A 26,823-nucleotide genomic window follows, 5' to 3' on the forward strand; every position below is an offset into this window, starting at 1 on the left:
ACCTGCACAGGACAGGGGGGGAGAGTGTGAAATTGTGTTCGGGCCGAAGGTGAACCTGTCTTCGCGGAGGTCTAGTGAGCGTGTGGGATCTCTGTCCCCCTTGCTGACATTTCTATGTGAAACTGTTTTACATGAAGCCAATCAACATGAAGCATCTGTGAACACGTCCCACCAGAGCTCACCTAAAAGCATGTGAACAGTATTTTGTGGCAGTGATTATTTTACTGAATTATTACACTGGGATAAAATGTTTTATATTCAATATATAGGCAGAAATGTAACTGCATATTTAAAACAGACAAAAAATAACTTCTGGAAAGTGTGTGGGAGACCCACAGGCCTCCAGAGAGCGAAATACTGAGACCAACAGGACATCCAGAATGAGAGCAGTGTTTAAAATGCAAATGGTGTCCATCAGCTGCACGGAGCCAACTTCATTGTGCCCGATAACATGTTGTGTCGTCCGTGCCGTCGTGTGTGATGTTTAACGCCCTACTCGAGATCTGAAGTCTGGCTTCTTTGATCTCCAGACATGAGCCGACTTCCTGAAGGAGCCGAGAGACCTGCCCGGATGAAAGCCTCTCAGAGGGGCACTCTCTCCAGCGTGCTCAAGTACCTAGGTGGGTGTGCAGTCTGTCTTCAGCGGGGATGCCAGATAACAGCCAGAGAGAGTGAGAGAGAGAGACACACACACACACAGGGAAAACACTGAACATCTGCCTGCCTATCTATCTCTATAGTTCTGTACATGATATGTGGAGATGCCATTGGATTTACAGTTGGAGGAAGTGAGAACTGGTGCATCATGGGAGTCCACTCCAGGGAGGGCTTGAGAACAAGTGGGACAGAAAAAACAGGAAGTTGAAAGTCCAGATGTCTACATACACTGAGTGTTTTCGATATCGCAATATCGCCTCCCACCCTCTGACGTTTGGGGGCGCTCGTTGTGACAGCGGTGTGTTGTGTGTTGCAGAGTCCCGGCCGCCCCCCCACAGCCCCAGAGGCTCGCGGCCCCTCAGCCTGCAGTGCCAGCCCCCGAAACGCCTTCTCTCCTCCCTGCCCAGCCACGGGCCACTCGGCATGCTGGGAAAACGCAGCTACAACCACCACAGCAGGACGGAGGGGCTGGACAGCAGGGGGAGCATCGGCGGGCAAGGTAATCCGCTCTCTCCGTCCCAGCTGCCTCGCCCACACACAGCACAACAGCACAGCACTGGACACGGCTCAGTCTTCCCCACTTGCCCTTCTTAATGTGTTAACTTGTAGTGGCAACTAATCAAGTATACAGCATGTTTTTTAAACACATTGATGTATGTATGTATTTATTTCAGTTCCCCTGTGAAGGAGCCTGGCTCTTTTGGATTTTGGATTCAATCTCAAATCTCACTTTCCAGCTTTGTTACAGTGACCTCTTGTGGACACACTGCTTTTCCCCTGAGACTCGGATGAGAAGAGACAACAATATCCTTTACAGCACTACCCCCTCCCCTCCACTCCCTCTGTTTTAACCAGACTTGACTCTCTGTGGTGAAAATGCTATTTTCTCTAGGTTACTCATCTCAAGCAAGTCTGAACTTCCTCTCCGGGCATGTTAACACCATCCTCTGGAAGAAACGCAATGACACCGAAGCCTCTTTTCGGTGTTTCCCCCCTTTCTTTTTCTCGCTGCCTTTTTCTCGAGTCATTCCTGTACTTCTCTGAAGCGCAGAGGAAGACGAACACAAACCAGGAAAGAGTCTTTGATGGCCAAGACTCCCCCAGCTAGTGAAACATCAGTTGGGCACCTGCGGAGAAGAGAGAGATGTGAGCGAGCAGGATTACCTTTAGAAGTCTCGCTCGCTGGCGACGGGGCTTCGCCGTTGGACACAGCGCGAATTGAAGGCCGTTCTGTCACTTCTGTCCCCGCAGGCGGGATCCCGTGGCGAGGGGATGGAGAGAGCTGTTCTCCCCGGCATCCCACAAGTTTAACGTTTTTTTCTAACGAGCTTCGGAGCTCCGGTGCACAGTGCGCTTCGCGTCGAAGACCTTTATTGTAATTAATAATTATCTTTTTTACTCAGGTCCCTGTATTCCTTGCATTCTTATTTTTGTGTCACGCTGATACTATCACACAATTGTACGCATTATGTTCATACATGTGTGTGTGTGTGACCTGTGTTTACAATGTTCTCTCAGTTTTCGGTTACAGCCATCACAAGTACATAAGACTAAAAGGTCAGCTGTGTGTTTGTGTCGCTTCCGGAGGTGCCTTCCGTTTCACTCGTCCTCTTCCCCACACTCTCAACTCACCCCTTGTCTCTGTAATCTATAAATAAACGTGTTCCCAACAGGTTCTCGCAGTGCCGTGTTCTCTCTCTCTCTCTCTCTCTCTCTCTCTCTTTCTCTCTCCATCTCCATCGAACATGGAGCCTCTATTGGATGAGCCTGAAGTGTATAATTGGCGTTCATTGTCTGGTGCCGTGAATGATGTTAATCAGTCATTCTCAGCTGGATAATAATATCCCTGCGCCAGTTATTTTTACTCTCTCATCTGCATAACTCCACAGGATGGATTTGTAGTCGATCCATGAGCCCTTAATTAGAGGCATCTGGATTGGCTGTCAGGAGCCTCTCTGACCTCTCGGTGGCGCGCTGGCTGGTGGCGGGTCCAGGCGTGTACCCGTGTCTTCACCCCTCCGACCACCGCCTCGGTCACGAATGATTCACACAGCCCTCGCCCCCCCCCCCCCGGACGTATCGGCGCTCTCGTCGGCACCTGGGGCCTCGTGTCTTGTCAGAACGCCTAAAGTTAGAAATAATTAACGCAGGATGAGCCATGCCAACACCTGCCTGCGCGCCGGAGCCCACGGGGGAGACCAGCGAGAGGAGCAGCCGCTGATTGTTAAGCCCCTTGATTTCTGCTCGTTAACGTGAAACCTTCAAAGGGCACAGCTGCCAGGATGTGTACCTGTCTGTCTGGTGCGTGTGCGTGCGTTTGAACACGAGGTTCGTGAGGTTGTCTTTAAAAACCTAATTATAATCACGCACACTTTGAAATGACCGTTTTCTTCGCAGATGCACCCGTGTCTCTGTTCTGCTTTTACAGGGGGTTCCGCTGAGAAGGGGAAACTACCGTAACATTATTTTTCTCCTGCCACACTTTGATGCAATATTTCCCGGCAGTGCTTGGACTGCAGCTACCCGGCCGTTTGCACATTAATAACAATGCCGAGGTGCAGGTAATCTATAATGAAAATCAGCAGCAGACCGGGGTTGATGTATCGTTAATGGATTTCCCTCCGAAGTCGTGAGCATCAGAAGGGATGCTAAGGAGGAATATTTCTGTGATGATCCGATTAGAGGCCAGTTACCTTATCTGGACACATCTGGGATTAATATATGATGGAAACAAGCGTCCAGCACGTTTTACAGTTTCTAAACAGCTGGATGAATCTTACAAACCCAAGATGAATGTCTGCTGCACTCCTAGTGGTGGAAAACCAGAGAGTTTGCTTGTGTGTGCGTTTTAAAATGGATCCATACTGATCGTGTCCTTTCGCGTCTTTTCTGTGTCATCTTCGCAGATAACTCCATCCACGTCGTGGGACCCGTCTTGGTAAGTCCCTGCCCCGCCCAGCCCTGGCGCGCCTCCCTCCTGCGCTGTGAGTATGGTCACACTCGATGCTCTCCGCTACACAACGAACCGCATGATAACGAACACGGCCAGAGCTCAGAGCATCTGAGTGTGGCTCGCTGTGGGGCCCCTTGTTTAATGAAAAGCTGGACGAGATGTTTAGGTTAAGAATAACAGTTCCAAGAAGCCGTAAAACATCACTAAGGGCACAGATTGAAAGACACACTAACAACAACCGCTCGGTCCAGATAAATTATCCTAAATATCCCTGGTTCCTGATACCAGTGTCAGTGCAGAAAGTCCCCCAAACAAACAATCCCCTTGTTATGCCTTCATTCCCATCATGCATAGGGTTTCGTCCCTGCATCACTCTTTTAAAAAGGCCTTGGTCGAGGGACGTTGAGAAGAGAAGGGATGAACCGACTCAGGGGGCATATTAAAGAGGAAAAAGGCAGGGAAAAACATTCAGAAGCTTTCCAAAACAATCAAACCCATGATGGGACCCACCTCCGGGGACGGTCAGTTCCCCCTGCTGGAGCCCGAGTCCAAGATCTTTTAAATATTTTATGGATGATTGTTTTTAAAACGATTTAATGAATCTTAATTGTTTTTAAAGATTTAGTTGTTTTTAAACCACTAATTGTTTAGGGTTATTATGGTTTGGTTCTGTTATATTCTTTTGTCAAATACATTGACCGTTTTGGATTTAATTTTAAATGCATTGGACCTTTTTTGTTTGTTTTTTATTTTTACCTTTTTAATTGTTTCTTTATTTTGTCCAATGCATTTTCAGTTATTTTCAATGTATTTGACTTTTATGTTGGTGAGCAGTTTTTGCTTTAATCACATTTGTTTTGTTGTTTTGGGCACGTTTATTTTGAAGTTAATTGTTTTGTTTTTTGTTAAAATCACAGATTTTAAAAATTTTAAGTGATTTTAAGAATTGATTTTTAAAGATTTTAATCATAAGTATTAAAAAATTGAATTGTTTTTTTCATGTAAAATGTAAAATACTACACCAAATAAACAGTATTTCCAAAACAATCAGAGACAGAGCTCCGAGCACCAGTCTTAATAAAATATTCACTTTCCCTGTCCCTAGTCTTTGATACAGTGTAAACTTTGATTTTGAAAAGAAATGCACATTTTTCTGGCAGTACAAAATCAAATTTAATTGATTCTACTCACAGATATCATGTTATATATGAGTTACGGCAGTTCAGTTCACTCCGTTTCTGCACCCAGAGGGTAACGCCTTCCTTTGCGTGTCGGTGGCTGAAGTATAGGGTCCCAGGTTTGGCCGGGGCAAAAGAGTGACAAGAGGGTGCTGGTAAATTGAGATGATTGAGATGCCCCTCGGTCCGCCCGGCCACAAGAGCTCCTGCAGGGCGCAGAACTTGTCTGGTCATAGGTTTCGTCTTGGCGATTGCGATTTTACAAGAGTCGCAAAGCGCAGCTGAAAACAGGATCATAACGCAGTGTTATGAGTTACAGCGGTTCAGAGGTGTCCCTCATCCTCACAACGTAGCCTCCGGCTGCTCTGGTCACACACGAGGGATTAATGAGCCAACACAGCCTCATTCATTCAGGCAGTTGTCAACGTGCTGCGATGGAGGAACTGGCTGATCTGTTGACTGTTTTCTCCTCATTTACCGTCTGTCAGCGCGTTGCACGGTGCTGCTGGGGGCGGCCGCAGTCGTGATTCACCAGGGTAAAAACACGGTGAAGTAATGCACAGGATCGCCGCAGGAGAGCCGAGGACTGTGCTTGAATGAATAAGACGCGCTGTGATAAAACTGAACTGGTACCGATACGTGTTTCTCTGCCAGTGGAGAGTAACATCTCGGAAACCTCCTGCGCGACCCGCGGCGTAGAGCAGTGTTGTGATCATTAGCTCGGGAACTTTTGCTTCTTACACCCTGAGTTAAGAGCCAGAGAAGGTCTTCGTTGTTATGAATATGGCAAGACGGAAAATATTATTTTGTGGCAGCCAAACAAGTGTACCATTATGAGTTTATTATTTGAGAGCATTGATAAATTCAGATATAAGATCCGATCTTGCTTTTTCAGACTGGAGACGCTGCGTGGAAGGAGAGAGACGCTGTGTTTTGTCTTATGAATGCATATCAGATATTAAGACTGAAGTGATGACCTGAAGTTCGCGGTGTAGCCTAACCGAGCTTTGTGTCTCTGTCAACCCCCCCACCCCCACCCCCCGTCCCCTCCTGACTCCAGCACAACGGCCGGGCCGCCGGCAGCGCCCTCCGAGCCCCCGGGACGATGCTGCGCAAACGGAGGCCCAACTGGATCAATGCCCCCGACGACGGCTTCTTCCTGGTTTCCCAGGAGACCAGGTACGCACAGCCCCTTCCCTGCCCCCCCCCCCCGGGCACAAAAGACCCAGGAAGAGTGGGATGCACTCAAGAAAACTGCTAAAAAGCGGCTGCAGTGTAGCGCCGCCCTGGGCGGGGTGGGGGGCTGGGTGCGGTTGTAAATGTGATCCCTCGGGGGCCAGGAAGGGACACGCCTATCAGGTGACACACTCCTCCAGCAAAAGTAACACGAGGCTGAAATGAGACCTGAAGGATTGGGAACTGCAGATGCAATGTCGAGACCTCCGGGGATCACTGTCCTTTGTTTAATCACCAATAATCCGCGGTAATCTGTGCCGGATTGCTTGTGACATCGGGGCTGGGGGCGGCGGGGTGATATGGTAACATCTGCCTTCCTTTTTTGGGTAGTTTTACCTCCAGTCAGCATGTCCTTAACCTGACAGCTCAGCACTAAGACCCTGTGCGCATAATCCTTCTCCTAATCAGAAGTGATTTAGATCCCGCTGTGAGCTGCGCCCTCAGGTCTGCCCACCGCAGAGTCGGGCCTCAGTAGCGTCAGTGTGAGGTCTGAGGATTTATCTCCTTCCCGTTTCTGTTCAGTGCCTCGTCGATGTCTTCTGGTTAAATCATGTAATCTGCTGTGTCCTGCTGAGGATGAAGGATGCCGGTGGCAATGAACTCACTGCACCTGTTAATGAATTAAAGTGCAGTGCAACTGAGTCTTTTGCAGGACTTGTGTTGCTGCACGAAAATGCACCGCACCGTTGAGCAACATTATGACCTGCAATCACTCAGAGTAATTTCAGGGTAGCGATGTCATGAGGCACATTAGCGCAGGGTTATTTGTACGCCGTCAGGGGAGAAAAAGTGTTTCTGCCCGTAGCTTTACACTGTTTCATGGTATTGATTATAGCATCCCCCCTTCTAGGCGAAGCTCCCTGTGTCTGTGAGATCAGTGGGACCTGAAAAAGACACCACTGGGATGCAACAGATAATTAAAACAACAACAACAATATGCTGTCCATCAACCAAGGTCTCCCCAGGTCCCCTCAAAGCCAAGTCCTCCCCGTTGTATTGACTGACTTATTAATGTGTGGCTGTCCCTGGTGGGTTTGCCTCTGGTGGGAGCCAGGGCCGTCCGAGTGGACCGGCTCCGTCCTGCCGGACCGGAGCAGCTGTGTGTTTGTGTCTTCCTGTGCAATGACTGGCTGCTTGTTTCATTTCAGTTCTGCAGCCGTTAGACAACTCCTCAGGGTAAGTCCAGCTTTAACCCACCCCTTCACCTGACGCCGGGGATCCACAGACAAAAGAACACGCCCCCACGTGTTCTTTTGGCGCTCATTAAGCAGTCCGCGTTGGGACCCCCAACCGCAGGCACTTGGTTTCAAGAATCTAGGCCATCCTTGGTTCAGACATCCACTGGAAGTGACAGCCGCGCCAGGGAGTGGAGTTTCAGCTCCTCGGCCTTAAGCTGGGAGCTCCTCGGCGCTGTGAAATATCCAGATCCACTCTGGCACGCCTAATGCTCCAGACACGATTCCCAGATGGGGGTCACGGCCTGGACTTGATGAACTGATACAGCAGATGAACCTCTGAAATTATAACCTCTTTGGGGCAAAAGATTCGTAAATAATGTGGTAAAAATTTAAAAAGAAAGAAACCGCTACCGTGAAATAGTTAGCAAATCATCTCACGGAGGAAAAAAACTCCTTTTCCATTAGTCAAATGTCTGAATGAGTCACGATTCTTCACGGCACCCAGTAGTGGCTAAATTTAGATGGTGGCTGATTAATGAATCTTTAACTACATTGAATCATGGAAAAAGAGGGCGGGGGGGAAGCAAGTGCAGATTCCTAAAGTATTACTTTATATTATTATATGTGTAAAACCATTATTAGAAGATTAAGGTGATATAAGCCGTCATTAGCTGGGAGATACGCATTTATTTATTAATTGCGGCATAATGGAATCGGTCCACTACGTATCAGTCACGGATTTAATTACAGGGACTGCTTTCCCACGCTCCCAGATTGTGCTCTGATGGCGGTTTGTTTTCTTTGATTTCATTTTATTTATTTATTTGTCTATTTATTTCGCCTTCGACTCGGCAAAAGGCCGCACGTACGGCGGCGAGTACGATGGCTTCATCGAAGAGCTGCAATTCATCATAATTCATTATAATTAAGCTTCTTCGCAGTTCAGAATTAGGAGCCACACATGTCTGGGCTCATCGAAGGTTTGAAATTAATAATCTGAGCTGCTGGTTTAAAAGGCACCTCTTATTAACAGCTTTAATCCATTTTCCAGCTGGGCATCAAATGTGACTGTAATGAAGCCCACAGGGGAATATGAACAACATTCTGCTTCAATAATATAGTAGTCCTTTTTAATATCAACGCCTTATCCTTTCATAAAACATCAATTAAGGCTGTCATCTTTATTAGTGTATTTAGTGTTTTACAGCATTTTCATAATTTAATTTTACAGATATAACTGCAAATACATTAAGGGGAAGAAGTCTGTAATATATACTGACTGTATATATATATTTTCAGATCCTCGAGTTTACATGCTTGAATAGTTGTATATGTGTATGTTATTTTTACTGGGGCCGGTTGTATAAACACAGACTAAGTCTTTGCCTTAGTATAATTATAAATCAAACTAACGATAGACACTGCGTTCTTTCCTTAGACTGGTCTTACTTAGTCAATCATGCAATGCATTCTGGGAATTTAAAGGCCCTTTGGCAGACGCTTTTCTAAAATAGTGACAATCCCAGCTCATAGTCACTGAAAATCTGTGCTACTTATTGAAATATAGTGACGAAAAATATATAATTTGTCTAACTGTGAACATACAAACTAGCCTGTGGGAGGAGTCAGTGACCGTGGGAGGCAGTGGGAGGAGTCAGTGACACGTATGAGGCAGTGGGATGAATCAATATCAGTAAACAGTGGGAGGCAGTGGGAGGAGTCAGTGACACGTATGAGGCAGTGGGATGAATCAATATCAGTAAACAGTGGGAGGCAGTGGGAGGAGTCAGTGACACGTATGAGGCAGTGGGATGAATCAATATCAGTAAACAGTGGGAGGCAGTGGGAGGAGTCAGTGACACGTATGAGGCAGTGGGATGAATCAATATCAGTAAACAGTGGGAGACAGTGGGAGGAGTCAGAATCAATGTCAAGGGCACTGTAGTCTCAGGCAGCAGCTTCAATGGAAAGATGGACTTAAATTTTCAGTTATCCTGGTGGTGAGGAGGTTAACTTTTCAGGCTAAGTCTTGGTCAGTCTTCATTTTTATGCAACTGACTATCTTGCATTAGACTAGACTAACTGTCAGATTAATTAATATAGCTTTATGCAACCGGTTTCAGGGTTTCATTAGTCTGTTGATCCGCAAGCCAGAAGAACTACAGGAAGAAGTTATAAGAGTTCAGTCTCACACTGACTTGTGTGCATTACAGCAGCACTTCCCCCCCAAACACCCTGCTTGGTACAATATGCCAGGCTGTCTGTTTCTTTCTGAGACTAAAACTCAAGACGTGCCTTTCAAACGAGAACCATCATTTCTCCTCAGTAACCAAAAGTGCCTCCGAACAGAGCGAGTGATCATGTGGGAGCAAGGAGTGCCTCTGTATTGCTTGCCTATCTCTTAGAACCTTAGACTGGGGCGGGCAGCCTGGGCACGGGAACTCACTTACCAGCCTTGGCTACTGCTAATCCTCAACTAATAAATCAATTAATCAATTAATGAAGTGACCTCAAGCTGAAGGGTCAGCGAACAGATTTGAGTGGTTAGATTGAAATCCTGCAGTGGATTGCAAAAGCGGTGCCAAGGCTGCCGGCCCCCCGCTGCGCTCCTACACCCGCTTCAGCCTCCTCTCCCCAGCCGACACCACCCCCCAGTGCTCTGGCTCACAGCACTGTGCACTGTGCACCCACACAGCAGAGGTTGTGTGCAGACACGTGGGTTTGGCGCTCTGATCCTGCAAAGACTTTCAGCCCAGATGGATCTGCAGCCAGACTCTGGAAAATGCCTGAAAAACTAAATCAATATGTACCCAAGTGTGGAAAACGGTAGCGTCAGTCAGAGCCTTCCAGAAGCTGCTTTAAGCGAGCCACAGGGAAGGCCAGCTGGTCTGAGAACATGCAGGGCCACCGGATCACTGCCGTGTCTCGAACCGGGTCCAAAGCGTGGCCGAAGGGTGGAGAGCAGTCAGGGATCTAATGCAAGTGATGGCACGGCTGTGAAATGTGAAATGTGCAGTGAGAGAGGCAGATGATCGTTAAAAATAAAAACACAGAGCTTGGCTGGAGTTTGGGCATCTGTGCAATCTCACCCCAATGTGGAGGTGGCACTTCTGAGGGAGAACATCAGCTGCTAAAAATCATCTCTGCTGTGTCTGAATGTCTGTATACAATCAATGTATAATGAGATCAGTGAGGTATTGTATGGCGTATCAATAATATGTTCATTACATCCCCCCACACACATACCATTCTGTTCTACATTTTCATCTCTGGGTTCCTGCTCTGCTCAGGGCGCTCAAGCATCGTTAAAGTCCTCTTTGCTGCCATGCTTTTGCACCCAGGCTGCTGTGTCTGTAGCATGAAGGGAGATTGATTATTAATTTGTGATGGAGAGACTGAGAAGCAGATGAAACATAAAGTGGCCGTTTGGGTTTGGGTCACTGTGAGAGGACAAGGTTTTACCTCCTCTTCCTCGTCCTGGTCTCCTGTGGAAAGGAGTTGATTGGCCATTCATCTGGGTGGTTTGCAGAGCAGAATTACCTGTAAACAGGCAATCACCTTAAAGATCACAGGACTGCTATCCAGCATTTCTGCACAACGCTGCGCCTGTACACCCTGCCCGACACCCGGACTGCTTCTCAGAGCTCCCATAAACTAAACTACAGCCCGTGCGAGCAGTGGAGCGGCAGGGCCGACACAGCCAAGTGCGTTTGTTATCTGCAGGTTGTTTTTATGTCGCTGCAAATCCATAATTGTCCCTCAGCCGGGCCACCAGGGAGAAACTTAATTAAACCTCTGGAGGACTGGAAACCATGTCAGAATCACACTGTATATAATTCATGTGTTTTCCTTCTGCTTGGATACGAAGACAGGAACATTATTTTAAACTGGCTGCAGCCTTGAGAAAGAAATAAACATGTGCTGTTGTAACAGGACTACTGGAGCCTGCGAGGGTGAAGTCATTCCCCTAGACACGGGTATTTAAACCCCCAGTATCAGGGGACTGTTCTCATGGTGCAGCCGGTTTGGTGCTTACTTGGCACCATGTGGCTCAGGCGCCTGGAGGCTCACAGGAAACAGAGGTGCGATTGTGACTGAGGTGCCACTGTGCACACAACAGCTATGTTACAAAGAGGAACTAAGCTTTGACTGCTTATATTCAAAAACTACATATTCTCTCTGACATTGGTGGGTTGAGTGTAACTGTCTGGAGATCGACAGCATGGAGAGTCAGTCTCGGCCATTGATAGTCAAACAGACACACACAAATTAAGAAGGCATTTGCAGTGCCAGAGTCTTGATTTCTAAAGCTGTATCGCCACATTGGCCTTCAAGTCACAAAAAAGTCTCAACAACCTAATTTTCTTGTTTTGGAATCAGAATAACAACCACCCTGTCCACTTTGCAACTTTGTTACAACTGTCCGCATTTTACAGCTTCTCACCACGAGTGTAGGTACTGATTATAAAATGTTTAAAGTAAAAACAGACAGACGTCCCTCACAGATACCCACCGTGGCAGGGCGAATGTGGAGTCCCGGTCTGGGCTGGACACGCCTCTCTGACTGTCCTGTCTCGTCCCCTCGTCCCCCTGTAGGAGAGTTCGGAAGCTGCTCTCCAGGCCTCAGCTAAGAAGAGCGTGTAGGCAGCCCTGCGAGCAGATCCGAGTGCGCCGGCCCCTGCACTGCCCTTCCTACCCCGGCCTGAGGACCCGCGGGCCCATCGTCATCCACGACTGAAGCTCCCTCTCCGCCCCACTGCCCTCCCCATGGCACTGCCGCCTCCCACTCTGCCACCCTCCTTTGGCATCACCCCTCGCCTCCACGCCAGATCCCCGAACCAGCAGGGCAGTTTCCGGCGCTGACCGGTGCCCGTTCCCTCTCACAGCTAGTGCGCAGGCATCTCACCACGGAGTAGACTGTTTAGTAAATCACTAGCGGCACCGGCTACGAAATACAGCCTACCTGTTTGAAGTGGCAATAAGTTAACGCTCAGTGCCTCTGAATTTTGGCCATTTCTTTCTGAAAAATGGCAAAAGGACCCAGTATGAACAGCTTGTCTATATTTCTAAAAGATCCCCCTCCCAGTGTTGGAGTGGGGGAACTGTTTTTCTGTTTTGCTTTGGTTTTAGTTTTGGATCTGTTTGTTAGTTTCATTTCCCTGCAAGAGCAAAGGACTGTAAATATATGTGAGCACTTGTCTGATGTATTTTCTAAAAGTACTCGTTCTCTTTTTGATATCTTTCCCTAAGGGGGTGAGAGCTCCGCGGCTCCCGGGTTTCACGGAGCCGTACGTGTTTTGTATTTGACGACACATTTCTAGTTTATACCACTGACAATCAATCTTAGAGTGTGTTGACCACCTAAACCGTGTCGAGAGACCGCCAAGAGGAGTCTTGCGCTTCACGTCCTTAGGAAAGCGGGACTGACAGCTTTCTCTCGCTGTCGCCTCGCTTATCTATGCAGACAATCTTGTTCAGTGTCGGCGGGCGACTGAGCCAAGACGCGTTTCCTCTGCGGTCAGGCCCCTCCGAACGCTGCTTCAGAGTACCGAGGCAGATATTTTGAGCCTGACTCAGCACAGTCCTCTTCCTGTTCTCTGTAGTTCGTGTCACAAATAAGCTACTTTTTGATAGTTCAAAGGGGTCAGAATAAAAGGAATTGTTTGTATTTAAGTGGAGTTTACCGATTCAGCCTCGTTCTATCAATTATCGTTCGCCAGACGTGTGTAAGTTTGATTCGGATTAAACTGACGTCCTCGTGCATTAATTAGGCTTTAACCCCCCCCCACAACATGCATAGCATAGTATGATATTTCACAATTTTATAAGCAGAATCTTTAAAACTCCACCTCAGAGTTAACTATGCACCCAACCCGGCAACAATGGCAACTGCCAGAGAAAACAGTCCCGATTTCTTGACATTTCTACCACAACAGACCGTGCATGACCTGTGAGTCGATTCATGTCCAGTGTAGCTCTTTCTAGCTGTCCTTTATGTTGTGTAGCAGGGTATAGTTGTCGATGTGCTTTTAGAGTAGTGATGAAGGGTGGGGGAATCTGTTTTTTCTGGACACTTATCTCCTGAGTTGCCACTGCCATAGGTATATGTGGTACGACTCAGTGTTCATGTTTTACACAATACTGGTTGAACTGAATCCCCATTCCTGGCAGGTTGTGATGCTCAGATTTGCTTTTCACCTGTAAGCGTGTGATGCACTTGCTTTATTGAACTCTGTGTGACAAAGTGCGACCCGTCTCGCCCTTTAAAATGTTCTGAGAAATGACACAAGAGAAATTAGATGGCGGTTAAAAAATGAGGCACTAACATGCGTGTAAACGGTGCAATGTTAGTGGCGTTGACAGAATGTGTTGTGAGGTCATCAGATATGACGGCATCTTTTCTGTCATGCGGCGCTTTTCCCGTTGACGCTCGCCTCTCGATTTAGCGTCTGGCTGTCGTGATTTGCCAGGCCGGGGTTAGGAATCCTCCAGTAACAGACCGCTAACGAGGCTCCAAACACTAGAAAATGACTCCTTAAAAAAAAAAAAAATGTTGTCGACATTGAGTTTTTTGCAGAAGTCCGTTTCGATGGTTGACTCCCTTGCTGTTGTTGTGCTGTGTGGCTCTCCACGGGCTCACAAACTGAAGATGCTCTCCTTTGGAAACCCCGATCCCTGGCCCCAGAGGAGCTTTACTGAGGGCAGGGATGTCTTATAGACTCCATTCACAATTTCAGTTTGGGGTTTTTTTTTTTAGGGGGAGGATGTTAAATTCATGTGCATCAATCCAAGGTTACAGACTTAACCATTCATGTGATCAGATCGTTATGATTAGTATTGTAGTTTGTAGCAAAATGTGTGTCAAATTACAATAAAAAATGGCAACTCATATTTTTAAGAAATGAAGCTCTAAAGCCATAAACTAATGTATTTATTTTAGTGTTTGTTTATTCTAAGGTTTATCATGTGTAATCAGAGGAATGTATCATGAGGACTTTTACAGTGTGCCCCTTTGCAGCATGTGATTTCTGAATTCATTCATTTTATTTACTTTATAATCAGTTCCTCATGAACGCATGTGTAAGATCTGAACTGCGATTCTGAGTTCATCTCAACAATCTGTGGAGCCTAAAGGTCGATAAACCTTGCCTACAGACCGCTGAGTGACACCGTCGATCTTGTCGAGTCGAACCGAATCACGACGACTCGCGTTCTCCTTCTTTCGCGTCAACTCAGAGGGTCCGACGTTCGCCCAACACCTTCTGAATGAACCGATCGACCCCCTTCATTTTAAAACGCATGAATCAGTACTAACACCTTATATTTATGTTGTGTTTTCCTGTCGGTCAAAGATGTTCAATGAAATATGCAAAAATAACAATAAAAGGACGATACAACCAATGCAGCGGAAATCTGTGACTTGCAAACCAATTCTTCGCATGTATATACAATCATGGTCTCATTTTCCCAGGTTTCATTCACAGACGACTCGGAACATGTGTTTCTGTTTGTCAGCATTGCAGATTTTATTTGACTTTTTGTGATTAAAAGAAACCTATGTACAACATTTCTGCGTCTTCATAGTTTTGTAACAATTACTGGCAGCACAGAGAAACCTTTCTCTTTCTGGTTGATAGTTAAGCTAATAATACACACCAGTGCTTTTATTATGAACAACATGTAAAAACCCCTCCCACTGCTGTTGAGAAATATGCAAAAAAAAATGCCTAGTTTGCGGTTTCTATAGTAAGACTGTTGATACGCTGTTGTTTCCCGAGCTCTGAGTTGTGTGTCTGTGGGTTTCCTCTCGGTTGCTGTATTGCGTTGAGTTGAACTGTGTTGCCAAGTTACAGCCCAGGAAGGAACGTAAAATTATAATTTCGACAATAACAGAGGCTGCTGCTTGAGGGTGTTCTCTGAGAAAACTGATAAGAAAACTTTGTACCTAAATTACACCAATATGTTTGTTGTTTTAAACACTTAGCAAAAACTTAGCTACGTTCTCTTAGCTGTTCACTCTAGAATTCAGAATACAGAACTCATAATTATATTACAATTAAACATTTAATAGTTAACACGTTTCGTAAAGAAATATAAAGTGTGAAAAATATATGTATTTTGAATGCATATGTTTTTGTTCTTATGCAGCTAGAAGTCCCCACAGTATATTATTCCACATGTTGCACAGTAAACAGCCACTTAAAAAAGAAAAGAAAGTCAAATACAAGGAAGAAAAAAGTGTCGCATTACAATCAAGATGAATGTGGTCTGCTGCATCATGCCGGTTGGGCAGTATTGCAGTGGAAGTGTTGCTCAAATATAATGTCAATTGCAACATCAAATATCATCGCAATACTGACCCTGTCCAGATCCTACAGCCTTTCCAAGCTCTGCTGGAATGTCTCTCGTCCGTTACTCCTCTTCTCGTTGCCCTCGCTGAATTCAATCTTCCTCGGGCGGACTGACCGCAACGTCTTTCTATAGGATTGTTTGAAGGACCTGCTGGAGAAGCAGTATATGACCGGGTCCAGGACACTGTTCAGATAAGTGAAGGCAAAAGTCCCGTGAAACAAGCTTCCGTAAATGAAGAACTTGCCGCAGTTTTTGGGGTATAGTGTCTTCACCCCCAGGGCCAACACTGCGGACACGATGCTGGGCATGAAACAGATGGCAAACTCGATCACGATCAGGATGACCAGCCTGGTGATGCTCCTGATCTTGCCTTGAGTGCCTGCTTTCGTGCCCCTCAGTTTGCAGACGATACGACAGGTGCAGAAGATGATTAGGCTGAACGCCACTAGGAACTCCATGAAGAAAAGCACGCCATGCCATATCATGTCGGGGGTTGTTTGTTCGTAGGAACTGTAACTTCGGCAAAGAGTTTTATTTTCAGACCGTTGTACCAGCTTGGCGTTGACCAGGTGCATAGACATCAGAGCCGTCCAGATCCATAACACCACAGCCACCTTTACTGCTCCAGTGAGAGTGATGATGTTGAACCGGTGGTTGGGATGGACAACCTTGAAGTAGCGGTCCATGGTGATGGCGGTGAGGAAGCAGATGCTGGCCGTGCGGTTCATGGCCAACATCAGCAGGTTGACCCCGCAGAAGGTCTCAGAGAAGACCCAGTCCTCCCCGCGAGTGTAGTTGTCAATCCTGAAGGGCAAGAAGATGATAAGGAGGAGGTCTGAGATCACCAGATTCAGCATGTACACCATGTAGGTCTTCCAGACTTTCACACGGAAACAGAAGACCCACAGAGCCAAGCCATTGCCAGCTAAACCGAAAATAAATTCCAAGGAGATGATGGGGGCCAGAACATACCCAACCAATGTGTGCGGTGTCGGGCAGTAGAAGAGACTTCTGTTCTCATCCATGTGAGACTCTGAGGCATCTACGCTACGGAGGAAAGCGGGCACAGAGATGCACGCTCTTCAGCACAGGAAGTCAAATAGAGAGTCGCTGAAGAAAGCAACCGCTTCATATCTCTTTCTGTGATGATGACAGCGTTTTGGCTCCTTAGGCTTAAGAGGAATTTGTGAGACGTTGACATCGCTGAAGACATGGGAGGATTGTGGTTTGGACACACAAAGGAGGCGCCGTCACGGGTCAGTGTTTGGCATGTCTCCATAATAAGTTTATCAGATGTTTAGGCTTTATGTAAATGCAATTCTGCTTCCAAGCAGAGAGGAAGCATTTCTGTACTTATATGGTATTTGTGGTTCGGCTAAGGAAGTTTATTTTTCTTTTTTACTTCAGTGTCCCCCTGCCTCTGCTATAGTCTGTCGCAAAAACAACAGACACATTTCTACAAACATGCATTTCACATTTAAATTGAAACTCTTTGGAACATAATGGCAAGAGATGTTAAGCTTTGGTGAACCAACTTCCAACCCAATCACAGATTCAGCGCTGATGTCTGTGCAGGGGGTTTCTCTATATGGTTAGAATTTGTTATTGAAGTACATCGTAGATAATTGTGGGGTAATTTAAAACATCTGACAGTGGCTTTAGGTCTTTCCAAGTTTAAGAATGAGAGATTATATATATTTTTCATTATTATTAAAAATCTTAAATCTTAAAAAACAAGTGTTGGTAAACTAGTAAAGGATAACTATTCATATTATTGTTGTTGCGGTTGTTTTTTGTTGATCAAATATCTACTGATATATATTGACATAATGGGTATATAAATACAACATTCAAAGTGTGTCACAGTTTATAGACATTTATTTTGTATCATACAAATATACAGCATATATAAAAAATATGAATACAAAAAATATACAGTATGCTTGTTACTCAAAGACCTTATACATAAAAAATGAAACGTTTTCACAACATTCTTCTACAATACTTACAGAAAAACTGAGATATCATCTTGTTAAGACAGAAAAATTACTTGAGTGTTTAGGTTATAAAAACACACAATCACAGACTGAAAATAAGCATACCACCGTTTTATTAACCACACCTTTAAAACGGACAAACTAAACTTTAATGCTAGGCAAGAGAATGCTTTACGATTTCATGGCATTAATATAAAATTAACTGTAAAAACATGTCATGATTGATGTGTTACTTTTCTAGAGGAAAGACCAGCATTCTCGTGATGTGCAAATCTGGCCGTAATTAATTTCCAACATTGATTTACTTACTTACAGGAGGACAGTCTGGGAAGTGGGTCTGACTCACGCACTCTGCACGGGCGTTCATAACATTCAGTCTACCGATGAGCACGTGCAAATGAGCCACCAAAACATCTGAGCGTTTCATTCCAACTACAATCCCACGTGTGTGTTGTGACGACTCTGTATCTCACACACGGCCAGAGTCCTTGTGCCACTCATCACTGGTGGCAACGCTGCCCCTCCGGCTCACGTCCAGGTGGCACAGCCCCAGAGAGTTGACAGCGGTCTTCAAAGCCTTGTTAAACATGGGGCTGGAGAAGCAGTAGATGACCGGGTCTAGGGCGCTGTTCAGGTAGGTGAAGCCGACGGCGATGCTGAAGAGCTCGGCAGATATCGAGTATGAGATGCAGTCCTTGGGTCTGAACTTCTGGATGAGCAGCGTGATGATCCCCGTCAGGATGCCAGGCAGGAAACAGACGGTGAACACGCCCACGATCACCCTGATGACCTTGATGGCCCTGCGGACTTTCTTCTCCTTGTCCAGCTGACGGGAGCGGAGGATGCAGGTGGTCCTGAGGGTGCAAAAGAGCAACAAGAAGAAGGGCAGGAAGAACTCGCCAATGTATAGCGCGTAGTGCAGCCGGATCCCAAGGGTGGGCTTGCTGTAGGAGCTGAAGCTGCGGCACAAGCTGCTGTTGTTGTGCTGATTCAGGAGTTTGTTGGCTAGTAAAGGGGTCCTGAGGGAGAACACCAGCGCCCATATGGAGACTGCCACCACCACGGCTCTCCTCGCTGACAAGTGGTTCACAGGGTGGTGAGGGTGGACCACCTTGAAGTAGCGGTCCAAGGCCACAGTGGTCATGAAGGCGATGCTGGCCGAACGGTTCGTGGCCAGCATAAACAGGTTCATCCGGCACATGACGTCCCCAAACACCCAGTTCTCGTTCCTCATCCAGCCGTCGATCCGGAAGGGCAGGCTGAGGATGAGCAGGAAGTCGGCCAGCACCAGGTTCAGCAGATACACCGTGCTGGGCTTCCAGAGTGTGATGCGGAAACAGAAGATCCACAGCGCCATGGCGTTGGCGGGGAGCCCCAGCAGGAACTCCATGATCATGATGGGAGGAAGGACGATGGAGACGTGGCTCTGTCTAGATAGGCAGTGCATGGAGTCGTTGGCCATGGTGGAGCACAAATGGGCACGAGGAGCACTGAGCTCGTGGTTCTTCAGAGGAGCTTTTGCTTCTGCAATTCTATTCCAGCCCCCTTGTGAAGCAGCAGTTTTTGTCTGTTTGGGTACCAGCACAACTTCCGGCAGGAGGTTCTGTTTAAATGCCAACACAGGATAAGAAAATGTGTGAGCAGAAGGCACCATTGATCTAGAACGAGTGATTGCAGCAATGCCCTTTCCAGGAAGGGTCATTGAATCATCCTAGCCAGCCCTAAAATCAAAGGGTTTCTCTTAATATAGTCTATGTTATATGTGGGTGGGGGGGTATTTTTGTTTTATCAGAACATTTTGATCTATCGATGGCAGTATATTCTCATCAGAATAACTTCCTGTGAATTACCTTAGTCGTTACATTATCCCACCGTCGTCTTTTTACAGATGAACTAACTTAAGCCGTAAAAACGATCAGTCACTTTAATCACCTAAATAAATAAAATATATTTACAATAAAAAGTGGCGCATACATTCATCAGTTTCAATATTTTAAAAGGCTCTGTGGCAAAGTGAGCACAGGATCAAAAGGATGACGAGGTCGAAACTGAGTTTTGTGGTGAGCTGTTTGATAACCAAATGTGAAGTCTACATTTTACTCAAGCACATTTTGTCCACGCTGTCATAAATATCGTCCTCTTGAACAATGATTTATTCAAATTAAATTCCTCCCTGGAGAAACTGCGACAATTGCAACATAATTACTCTCTTCTGACAGAAGACTAAACTGACGAAATCCATTGACAATGTTGCGTGTAGCGCAGAAACTGCAAAAGTCATCTTTGAAGCTGAAAAGTGAATTTCTGTCGGTGAAATTCAGGCTTGGTTTTCCCCTTTTCAATAAAATAAAATACCTAGAAGAATCTTAGAACTAGACCAATACGTTTAGACTTAAAAAGCATTAAAAACAGATTTTTGGCTTACCTATATGCTAAAACCAGGTGGGTACCTCATCCGTTACGTTGAGAAGACGGGGCCCTCTTCTTCTGAGAGAGCGGGGCACAGACATCTGCATGGATTAGTGCCAAAACATATCTGATATCTGTGCAAAGCTTTTTTCAGTGTGATGGTGTTTTAGCTCTTAATAGCTGTGAACTTCCTCTCAGTTACAAGACTCAGTCACAAATAGTTAAGTGGGGTTAGCGGGGCGGGGGGTAAATTCGAAACTGCCTCAAGCAGCTAGAGTACAAGAAGTGTTTAGTTTTAGTTTTAAAGCAGACTCTGCAACCTGGATTTAAAATGCAGTTTAATTTAATTTAAATCAACAAATGTTGATAAACTAGTAAAGGATAACTTCATTGTTGTTGCGGTTGTTTTTTGTTGATTAAATATCTGATATATATTGACATAATGGATATATAAATACAACATTCAAAGCGTGTCACAATTTATAGACATTTATTTTGTATCATACAAATATACAGCATATATAAAAAATATGAATACAAAAAATACATGCTTGTTACTCAAAGACCTTATACATAAAAAATGAAACGTTTTCACAACATTCTTCTACAATACTTACAGAAAAACTGAGATCATCTTGTTGTTAAAGACACACAACAATTACTTCAGTGTTTAAGCTATAAAAACACACAATTACAGACTGCAAATAAGCGGGGTGGGGGGTAAATACGAAACTGCCTCAAGCAGCTAGAGTACAAGAAGTGTTTTGTTTTAGTTTTAAAGCAGACTGCAACCCGGATTTAAAATGCACTGTTTTCAAAGGAAGAACAGCGATGCGAAATCCACTGGCACTCCAACCCTGTCTTTGTAATTCCACAGCACACTCTTCCTTTAAATCTATGTGTCTCAGATGTTTTAATAAGTGTATTTAAATATAAAAAATTAATCTGCTAAGGCATACTTTTAAAACTTTTATAGGAATGTTGTGCACCAAAATGTTTCTGTTCTGTGTGTGTCACAGCAGTGCCTTAACGAATGCAGCATTTCTCTAATTAGTTGGAAGCTTTTGAAGTCTATCCAGACTAGATGAAGGAAGTGAGGAGGAAAACAAAACGCACGTCAGATAATCCTTGGTCCATTAACTCCTTGTCTGAATGGGCCCTCCTTTCCGTACCCAAGCAAACAGCTGAGGCAGCCTCAAGGTGTTCAGAAACCCCGGGCTGGAGAAGCAGTACAGCACGGGATCCAAAACACTGTTCATGTAGGTGAATGCCACAGTGGAGCTAAAAAACTGCACTGCCACATTGAAGGTGCCGCAATCCCCCGGGTAGCTCATCCGCACAATGAAGACAGCCACCCCGGTCACGTTCCCCGGCAAGAAACAAAACACAAAAATGACCACGACGGTGATGGCTATCCGCATGGCCTTTCTGATCTTCTTCTCCTTGTCCATCTTGCGGAGTCTGAGCTTCCAGATGATCCTACAGGTGCAGAAGAGCAGGGTGACCAGGGTGCCGTAGAACTGGGCCAGAAACACGCCGCTGCGAAACGTGTCCTTGGCGGAGCCGCGGGTCTTCATTCGGAAGCTGCGGCACAGCCGGTTGCCGTTCGCGATCTCCATCCCGTCCGGGTTGGCGAGCAGGTGCACCTCGAGGGCCGCCACCAACGCCCACGTCAGGCCGGCCACGCAGGTGGCGCTCCTCACCGAGATGCGGTTGAGCCAGTGGTAGGGATGCAGCACCCGGCAGTAGCGATCCAACACCACGACGAGGAGGAAGGCCATGCTGGCGGAACGGTTGGCGGACACCATGAAGAGGTTGACCTTGCAGAAGATCTCGCCGAAGGTCCAGTCCTCCCCCCGCAGGTAGCTATCAATGCGGAAGGGAAGGCTGAGGATGAGGAGGAAGTCGGCCACCACCAGGTTCACCAGGTACACCGTGCTGGTCTTCCAGGCCTTCAGGCGGAAGCAGAAGATCCAGAGGGCCACGGCGTTCCCCGGGAGGCCCAGCAGGAGCTCCGCTATCAGGATGGGGGGCAGAATGGCGGCGGTTTTCTCGTGCCTGGACAAGCAGTAAGTGCCATTTGTGCTCATCGTGTCGGTGTGAGAGCAAGTGAAGAGGCTGTGGTGACAGTAAGCTTCACTGGTTATCCACATCCATCAGTCTCAAAATAGAAGAGAGGAAGCCGATGAGAAACTGAAATCACGATCAAGAAGATCTGCACTGAGAGGCAGGCATTTTTTGTTGTTGTTTCTGCGGTGTAAAGAAATGGTCCGGCGAGCTGTTTGTTAGCATTGTGTTAGTATACGTTTTGGGTCAAACACACCGAAGAGCTTAACACCAATGTGTGCGTTTAATAATAACAAACAGTCCTAAACCTCAAGGGTGTGAGTTTTTATTAAGTAGGTTCTGTCAAAAAAAAAAATCCTCCCTCACCAAATCGCTCTCGATGAGCCCAGAAAAATGGGTTCCCACTGGAGATCCTCGGCTTCCTCCTCAGGGACGTTTCTGGGCTCCAGCAGTTCACAGATGAGCACGGATATGTCCTGATGTCTGAAATGATGGCTGGCAAGCTCAGAAACACAGATATGCATGCAGAAAAGATTAGATCAAACCAACCCTAGTGTCATCACAGGATGGACCTTTATAGATTAAGAAATCTTCCAAAGAGCGTTTTTAGTTTTTCATCAAAGTAGGATTCAATAAATTAAGATTTTTATTGCAACTGATACTACTGCACTGTGTAAGTACCATAAAAGTGCTGTTTTTAATTTAATTTAAATTGTTTTAGCTCAATCAAGAAAGCAAAAAATATCAGCAATGGCTAACAATCTGAGCACCGATAGACAGGAATTAAACTGAATTTATTGCGGCAAAGAAAACTTGTTCATTACTTTATGTGACCGGAAATGATACATCATTTCACTTCTTCATAGCTATTTTGGTGGATTTCCTCTTAAGAAACGATAAACTTTACATTTTTCAGGATAATGTAAATTGCACAATGATTGTATTCCTCCTTTCCCTCTGACTTAAGATCTCTAACTCCAACTGCAATCAGACAAGCTGGTCAAGATGACCCCACTGGAGCTGTGAAGCCACAGAAAACGTGTTCAGCTGCATTTAAAACACATCACAAAATGCTGATATATGTCACTGGACTTATATTTTATAACATTGCAGATATAAAAGAGAAACTAAAAGCTTTCAGGAAAAGCTTCTCTCTATAAGGCCATGTCAAACATGCAAGATTATTCTGGTGAGTCCTCTCAGAGGGTGAGAACTAGGAGGCCAGCTGGGAGGTCAATAAACTTAAAATGTCTTCCCTGTAAACAAGCATGACCACCTTTGTAAAGCTGTCCCTCTCCTCTCTGGAGCAAAATCACAATCATGAAAAAAATAAAACCATCAAATATGGCCTGTGGTGATGTCACAGCGTTATTATATCCACGCACCATCTCATCTGTAAAGTGTGTCAGCTATATATGTCTAGACCCAATTTATGTTTGTGCGTTTGTTTTGAAATGCCACTTTTAAATCCAACCCTGCATTCATTCATGGCTTGTGTTGTTTTTCCGTTGACATTTGTAACAACATCTGTTTCTCTGCCGCTGAGAGGTGTTCAGTAGTAAAAAGATATTTAGGTCACTCGGGCTGGATTACTCTCTACAATTATCCAGAGAGAGAATAGCGTGGTGGTCGTGTCTCAGTGCGGTGACCTTGGCTGGCAGCCGATTGTAAATTGTCTTGCAGACTTTCACAGACCATCCCTTTATGCAAAGGACAGGGGAAACTGTGTACAGTCGGTAAATAATGGTCAGAACTGGATTAATGATTAGGAACGTTAAGCCAAGGTGAAAATCTGCGATCAATTCAGCCTCCCTGAATTGTTGTCATGTCCTGTCGATGGCCGTTTGTCATTGCAAAAGAATTTGAATCTCTGTAAAATATTGAATTTGCCTGTGTCACTCATAAAGCCTCATTATACCTGGGACTGATAAGCAGGCCACCGCCCCCCCACCCTGTATTTTTGTTAATGGAGATGTCTCTGTCACACTCTGACTAAACTCTAGATTAATATTTAGCCCAGACACACTGGGATCTCCGACACCAACACGAGGATAATAGGCGAGATGCGAAGCTCAAAACCCCATTTTCAAATCCAGGAAGCATGGACTCCACTGAGAGACTTGGCAGGATGAGTCTGGGACCTGGAGATGTAGGTAAATATGATAATTTTCCTATATATACACACATACACATACATACATATATAGATAGATGGATGGATAGTGAAGGGTTATTGAATCTTGGTCATTTATGTATAAGTGTGAGACTTTTGTGGATAGTTCAGTTGTTTAGTTCAGTGGTTCCCAAACCTGGTCCTGCAGGATGCCCTACCCTGCTGAGATCTCAGTTACTTAATTGAACCCTTAATTAAACTAATACTAATTTTAAACAGTAGGGCTTTTAAGTATTTGTATCAGTAACTTATCTTACTATGGAAACAACTTGGTATCAATTACACAATTTAGAAAATACAATGTAAGCAAATCATTATTTAAGTTAAGGGTTCAATTAAGTAATTGAGAGCTTAGGCTTGAGAGAACCAGGGTGGGGAACCACTGGTTTAGTCATTGAAACATTGACCTCGACTGGACGTGTTGAGCAGCAGTATAGGATGCTCTGAAAGCATTCACAACAAAACATGCCTACCAGGGTCACTAAACTGGCTTGCCAAGGGCACCTGTCTCTTAGGAAGACACCAGAACAGCAATTTTATGTAATTTTAACAGCATTTGGCCAGTTTTCCCCAGGCTGGCTTGACTTCACTCTTGTAAAAACAGATGGTCAGTCAGTGATGAAGAGTGGGATGTTTCTTGCTGCAGGTAACTGTGCAAGGCTATAATTATTCTAATAATAATAATTCTCATTGTGGTACCAAATTCACGGAGATCGATTAAAACTGCGCACAGGTGTGTCGGAAGGGCTGAGAGCGGAGTGAAACATCCGGGATGTCCAAAACCACCTTCCTGTGTGATTTCTATTGAAAACCAGCTCCTAAAGATCCTACGAACTGTGGCGTGTCAGTTCATCTAAATGACTCAGACAGGAAGCAACACTTTACTCCGTCATGTCTGCTAAATCACACTGTATGGGCTGACACATACAGAAACTTCAAAGACACATCGGAGAGGAAAGAAATACATGACTATGAACTTTATGCTGTCGTGCTCTAAAATACCTTGTTTTATAATTGAGGATAGGAGTAGCATGCATCAGTAATAGTGTGTAAAAGTAAGTATGTGAGTAGATGTAGTGTAATCGCAGGTATGTTCATGATAGTATGTAAGTTACTGTAAGTATTATTATTATTATTGATCATACAATGGAAATAGCGCCAAGAGTAATTAGACTGTTTGTACACCATGACCCCTCTATAACATGCAAATACAGCCAAATAGGCAACACACAAGCTGTGTTAGAAGGCAGCTTGAAAGTGTCCTAAGGGAACAGGAAATGCAGTGTGGTGTACTGTGGTAAACGTGATAAAGTGTAGTTTGTTGAGTTGAGTGTCTGCAAGAGCATGCAGTAATATCACGCCAAGTGATTTTGGCGTTGTGGCCCAGTGACTTCAGACAGTAAAACACACTGCTCTGGGCGTTGCGGTGTGAGGGTGAACGCAATCGCTGTGCTCACGCTGATCTGGTTCCAGAGTAAAACCTCACCGGCCTTTGTTCCTCTTCCCACTCGTTGACCGCTTCTCGTTGGTTCCCACAGCCCGCCGTGTGCAGAGAGGCTGCGTTCAGACGGCGCAGCGGAGGGCATACAGGCCGCTGGGTGCGTCGACGCGCTGGTACCTCTACGCCCTCCACGGCTACCTGTGCGAGGTGACTTTCACGGCCGCCTGGGACTTCGCCCACACGCGTGCCCGGCAGCTCTCGGGGCACAGCAGCGTCTGGGCGCTTCTCATCTACGGCACATCGATTTTGGTCATGGAGAAGATGTACCTGCATCTGCGCTCTTGCTGCCCCCTCCTGGCCCGGGCGCTTCTCTACACCCTGTGGACGTACGCGTGGGAGTTCGGCACCGGCTCCCTCCTGCGCCTGTTCGGTGCCTGCCCGTGGGACTACTCTGCCTTCCGGGGGAACTTCATGGGGTTGGTGACGCTGGAGTACGCGCCCCTCTGGTTCCTGGCGTCCATCGTGGCCGAGCAACTCATCATCAGGAGTACCCTGCAGCTCCGGCTGGACAACCTGCCCAACCTTGGGGTCAGGAGAGCATTGTAGGCTCTCCTGACCCCTTGTCTGGCATGAACAAGATACAAGTGGTTGATCAAATAATCCCTGGGCTTTTCTGCAGGTTAAGAAGTTGCACGCCATTGTGGTTTGGTTACAAAAATATGTATGTATCACCATGAGATCTCTGCACGTTTACTTGAAAAGGAAATGGAAGTTTCAAAGTAACCGTCATCTTCTGGGTTTGTTTTGTTGCCAAATGTCCTACAAAAACCACATATAGAAAAGGAAATGCTTTATCTCCTGTTTCATGGTTAATTTAAAATGTTACCTTTTCAAAATTAAATACGAGTACACACACACACACACACACATATATATAGACAGAGTAAGTAGATCATGGAAGTTTTTTGCGTTTCATCTCTATATATTTACAAACAAAATATTTTAAACCTTTCACGAAACTTAACTGATATTAAATACTGCGCCTGAACAAGTGTTTCTGTTTTATTTCTTGAAAATCTTAAACACACGTCACTTACAAGGGAAGCAAGTGATGCTGCACTAAAGCTTCCTGATGACTTAATGGAACAGGTTGTGATGTAAAGGGTTTATATAAGAAATACG

At 45.6% G+C, this 26,823-nt stretch overlaps 5 protein-coding genes across 5 annotated transcripts in view; 2 read left to right on the forward strand and 3 right to left on the reverse strand.

The window, feature by feature from the left end:
- mta3 (metastasis associated 1 family, member 3) overlaps positions 1-14,603 on the forward strand; it is a 44,276-nt gene extending 29,673 nt beyond the window's left edge. The window contains exons 15-19 of the mRNA XM_066696890.1: positions 531-620; positions 974-1,156; positions 3,564-3,595; positions 5,849-5,967; positions 11,799-14,603. Of these exons, the coding sequence (XP_066552987.1) occupies positions 531-620; positions 974-1,156; positions 3,564-3,595; positions 5,849-5,967; positions 11,799-11,940 (566 nt within the window). The 3' untranslated portion in view covers positions 11,941-14,603. The remainder of the gene's footprint in view (positions 1-530; positions 621-973; positions 1,157-3,563; positions 3,596-5,848; positions 5,968-11,798) is intronic.
- A 100-nt stretch (positions 14,604-14,703) lies between these two features.
- On the reverse strand, positions 14,704-16,805 carry LOC136719064 (hydroxycarboxylic acid receptor 2). The gene has a single exon (XM_066696892.1). The coding sequence runs from the start codon at positions 16,577-16,579 to the stop codon at positions 15,575-15,577; it is 1,005 nt and encodes a 334-aa protein (XP_066552989.1). The 5' UTR covers positions 16,580-16,805; the 3' UTR covers positions 14,704-15,574.
- Positions 16,806-17,431: 626 nt separating this feature from the next.
- LOC136719063 (hydroxycarboxylic acid receptor 2) lies at positions 17,432-20,680 on the reverse strand. The gene is made up of 2 exons (XM_066696891.1): positions 19,977-20,680; positions 17,432-19,154 (listed from the first exon to the last, which is right to left on the reverse strand). The coding sequence occupies exon 2, from the start codon at positions 19,011-19,013 to the stop codon at positions 18,021-18,023; it is 993 nt and encodes a 330-aa protein (XP_066552988.1). The 5' UTR covers positions 19,014-19,154; positions 19,977-20,680; the 3' UTR covers positions 17,432-18,020.
- Positions 20,681-21,096: 416 nt separating this feature from the next.
- LOC136718973 (hydroxycarboxylic acid receptor 2-like) lies at positions 21,097-22,113 on the reverse strand. Its single transcript, XM_066696784.1, has one exon. It carries the CDS (start codon positions 22,111-22,113, stop codon positions 21,097-21,099), a length of 1,017 nt encoding a protein of 338 aa, XP_066552881.1.
- Positions 22,114-25,668: 3,555 nt separating this feature from the next.
- LOC136718974 (transmembrane protein 229B) lies at positions 25,669-26,695 on the forward strand (the record flags this gene model as incomplete). Its single annotated transcript, XM_066696785.1, has 1 exon — positions 25,669-26,695. A coding segment is annotated over one exon (579 nt), but the record flags the coding sequence as incomplete, so codon positions are not given.
- Positions 26,696-26,823: the final 128 nt, after the last annotated feature.

Source organism: Amia ocellicauda, chromosome 23, assembly GCF_036373705.1.
Source record: "Amia ocellicauda isolate fAmiCal2 chromosome 23, fAmiCal2.hap1, whole genome shotgun sequence".
Classification (NCBI taxonomy): domain Eukaryota; kingdom Metazoa; phylum Chordata; class Actinopteri; order Amiiformes; family Amiidae; genus Amia; species Amia ocellicauda.

What these genes read in the sequence shown, in the direction of transcription:
- LOC136719064 (XM_066696892.1), bottom strand. Translation starts at nt 16,579, where the DNA reads ATGGATGAGAACAGAAGTCTCTTCTACTGCCCGACACCGCACACATTG.
- LOC136719063 (XM_066696891.1), bottom strand. Translation starts at nt 19,013, where the DNA reads ATGGCCAACGACTCCATGCACTGCCTATCTAGACAGAGCCACGTCTCC.
- LOC136718973 (XM_066696784.1), bottom strand. Translation starts at nt 22,113, where the DNA reads ATGTGGATAACCAGTGAAGCTTACTGTCACCACAGCCTCTTCACTTGC.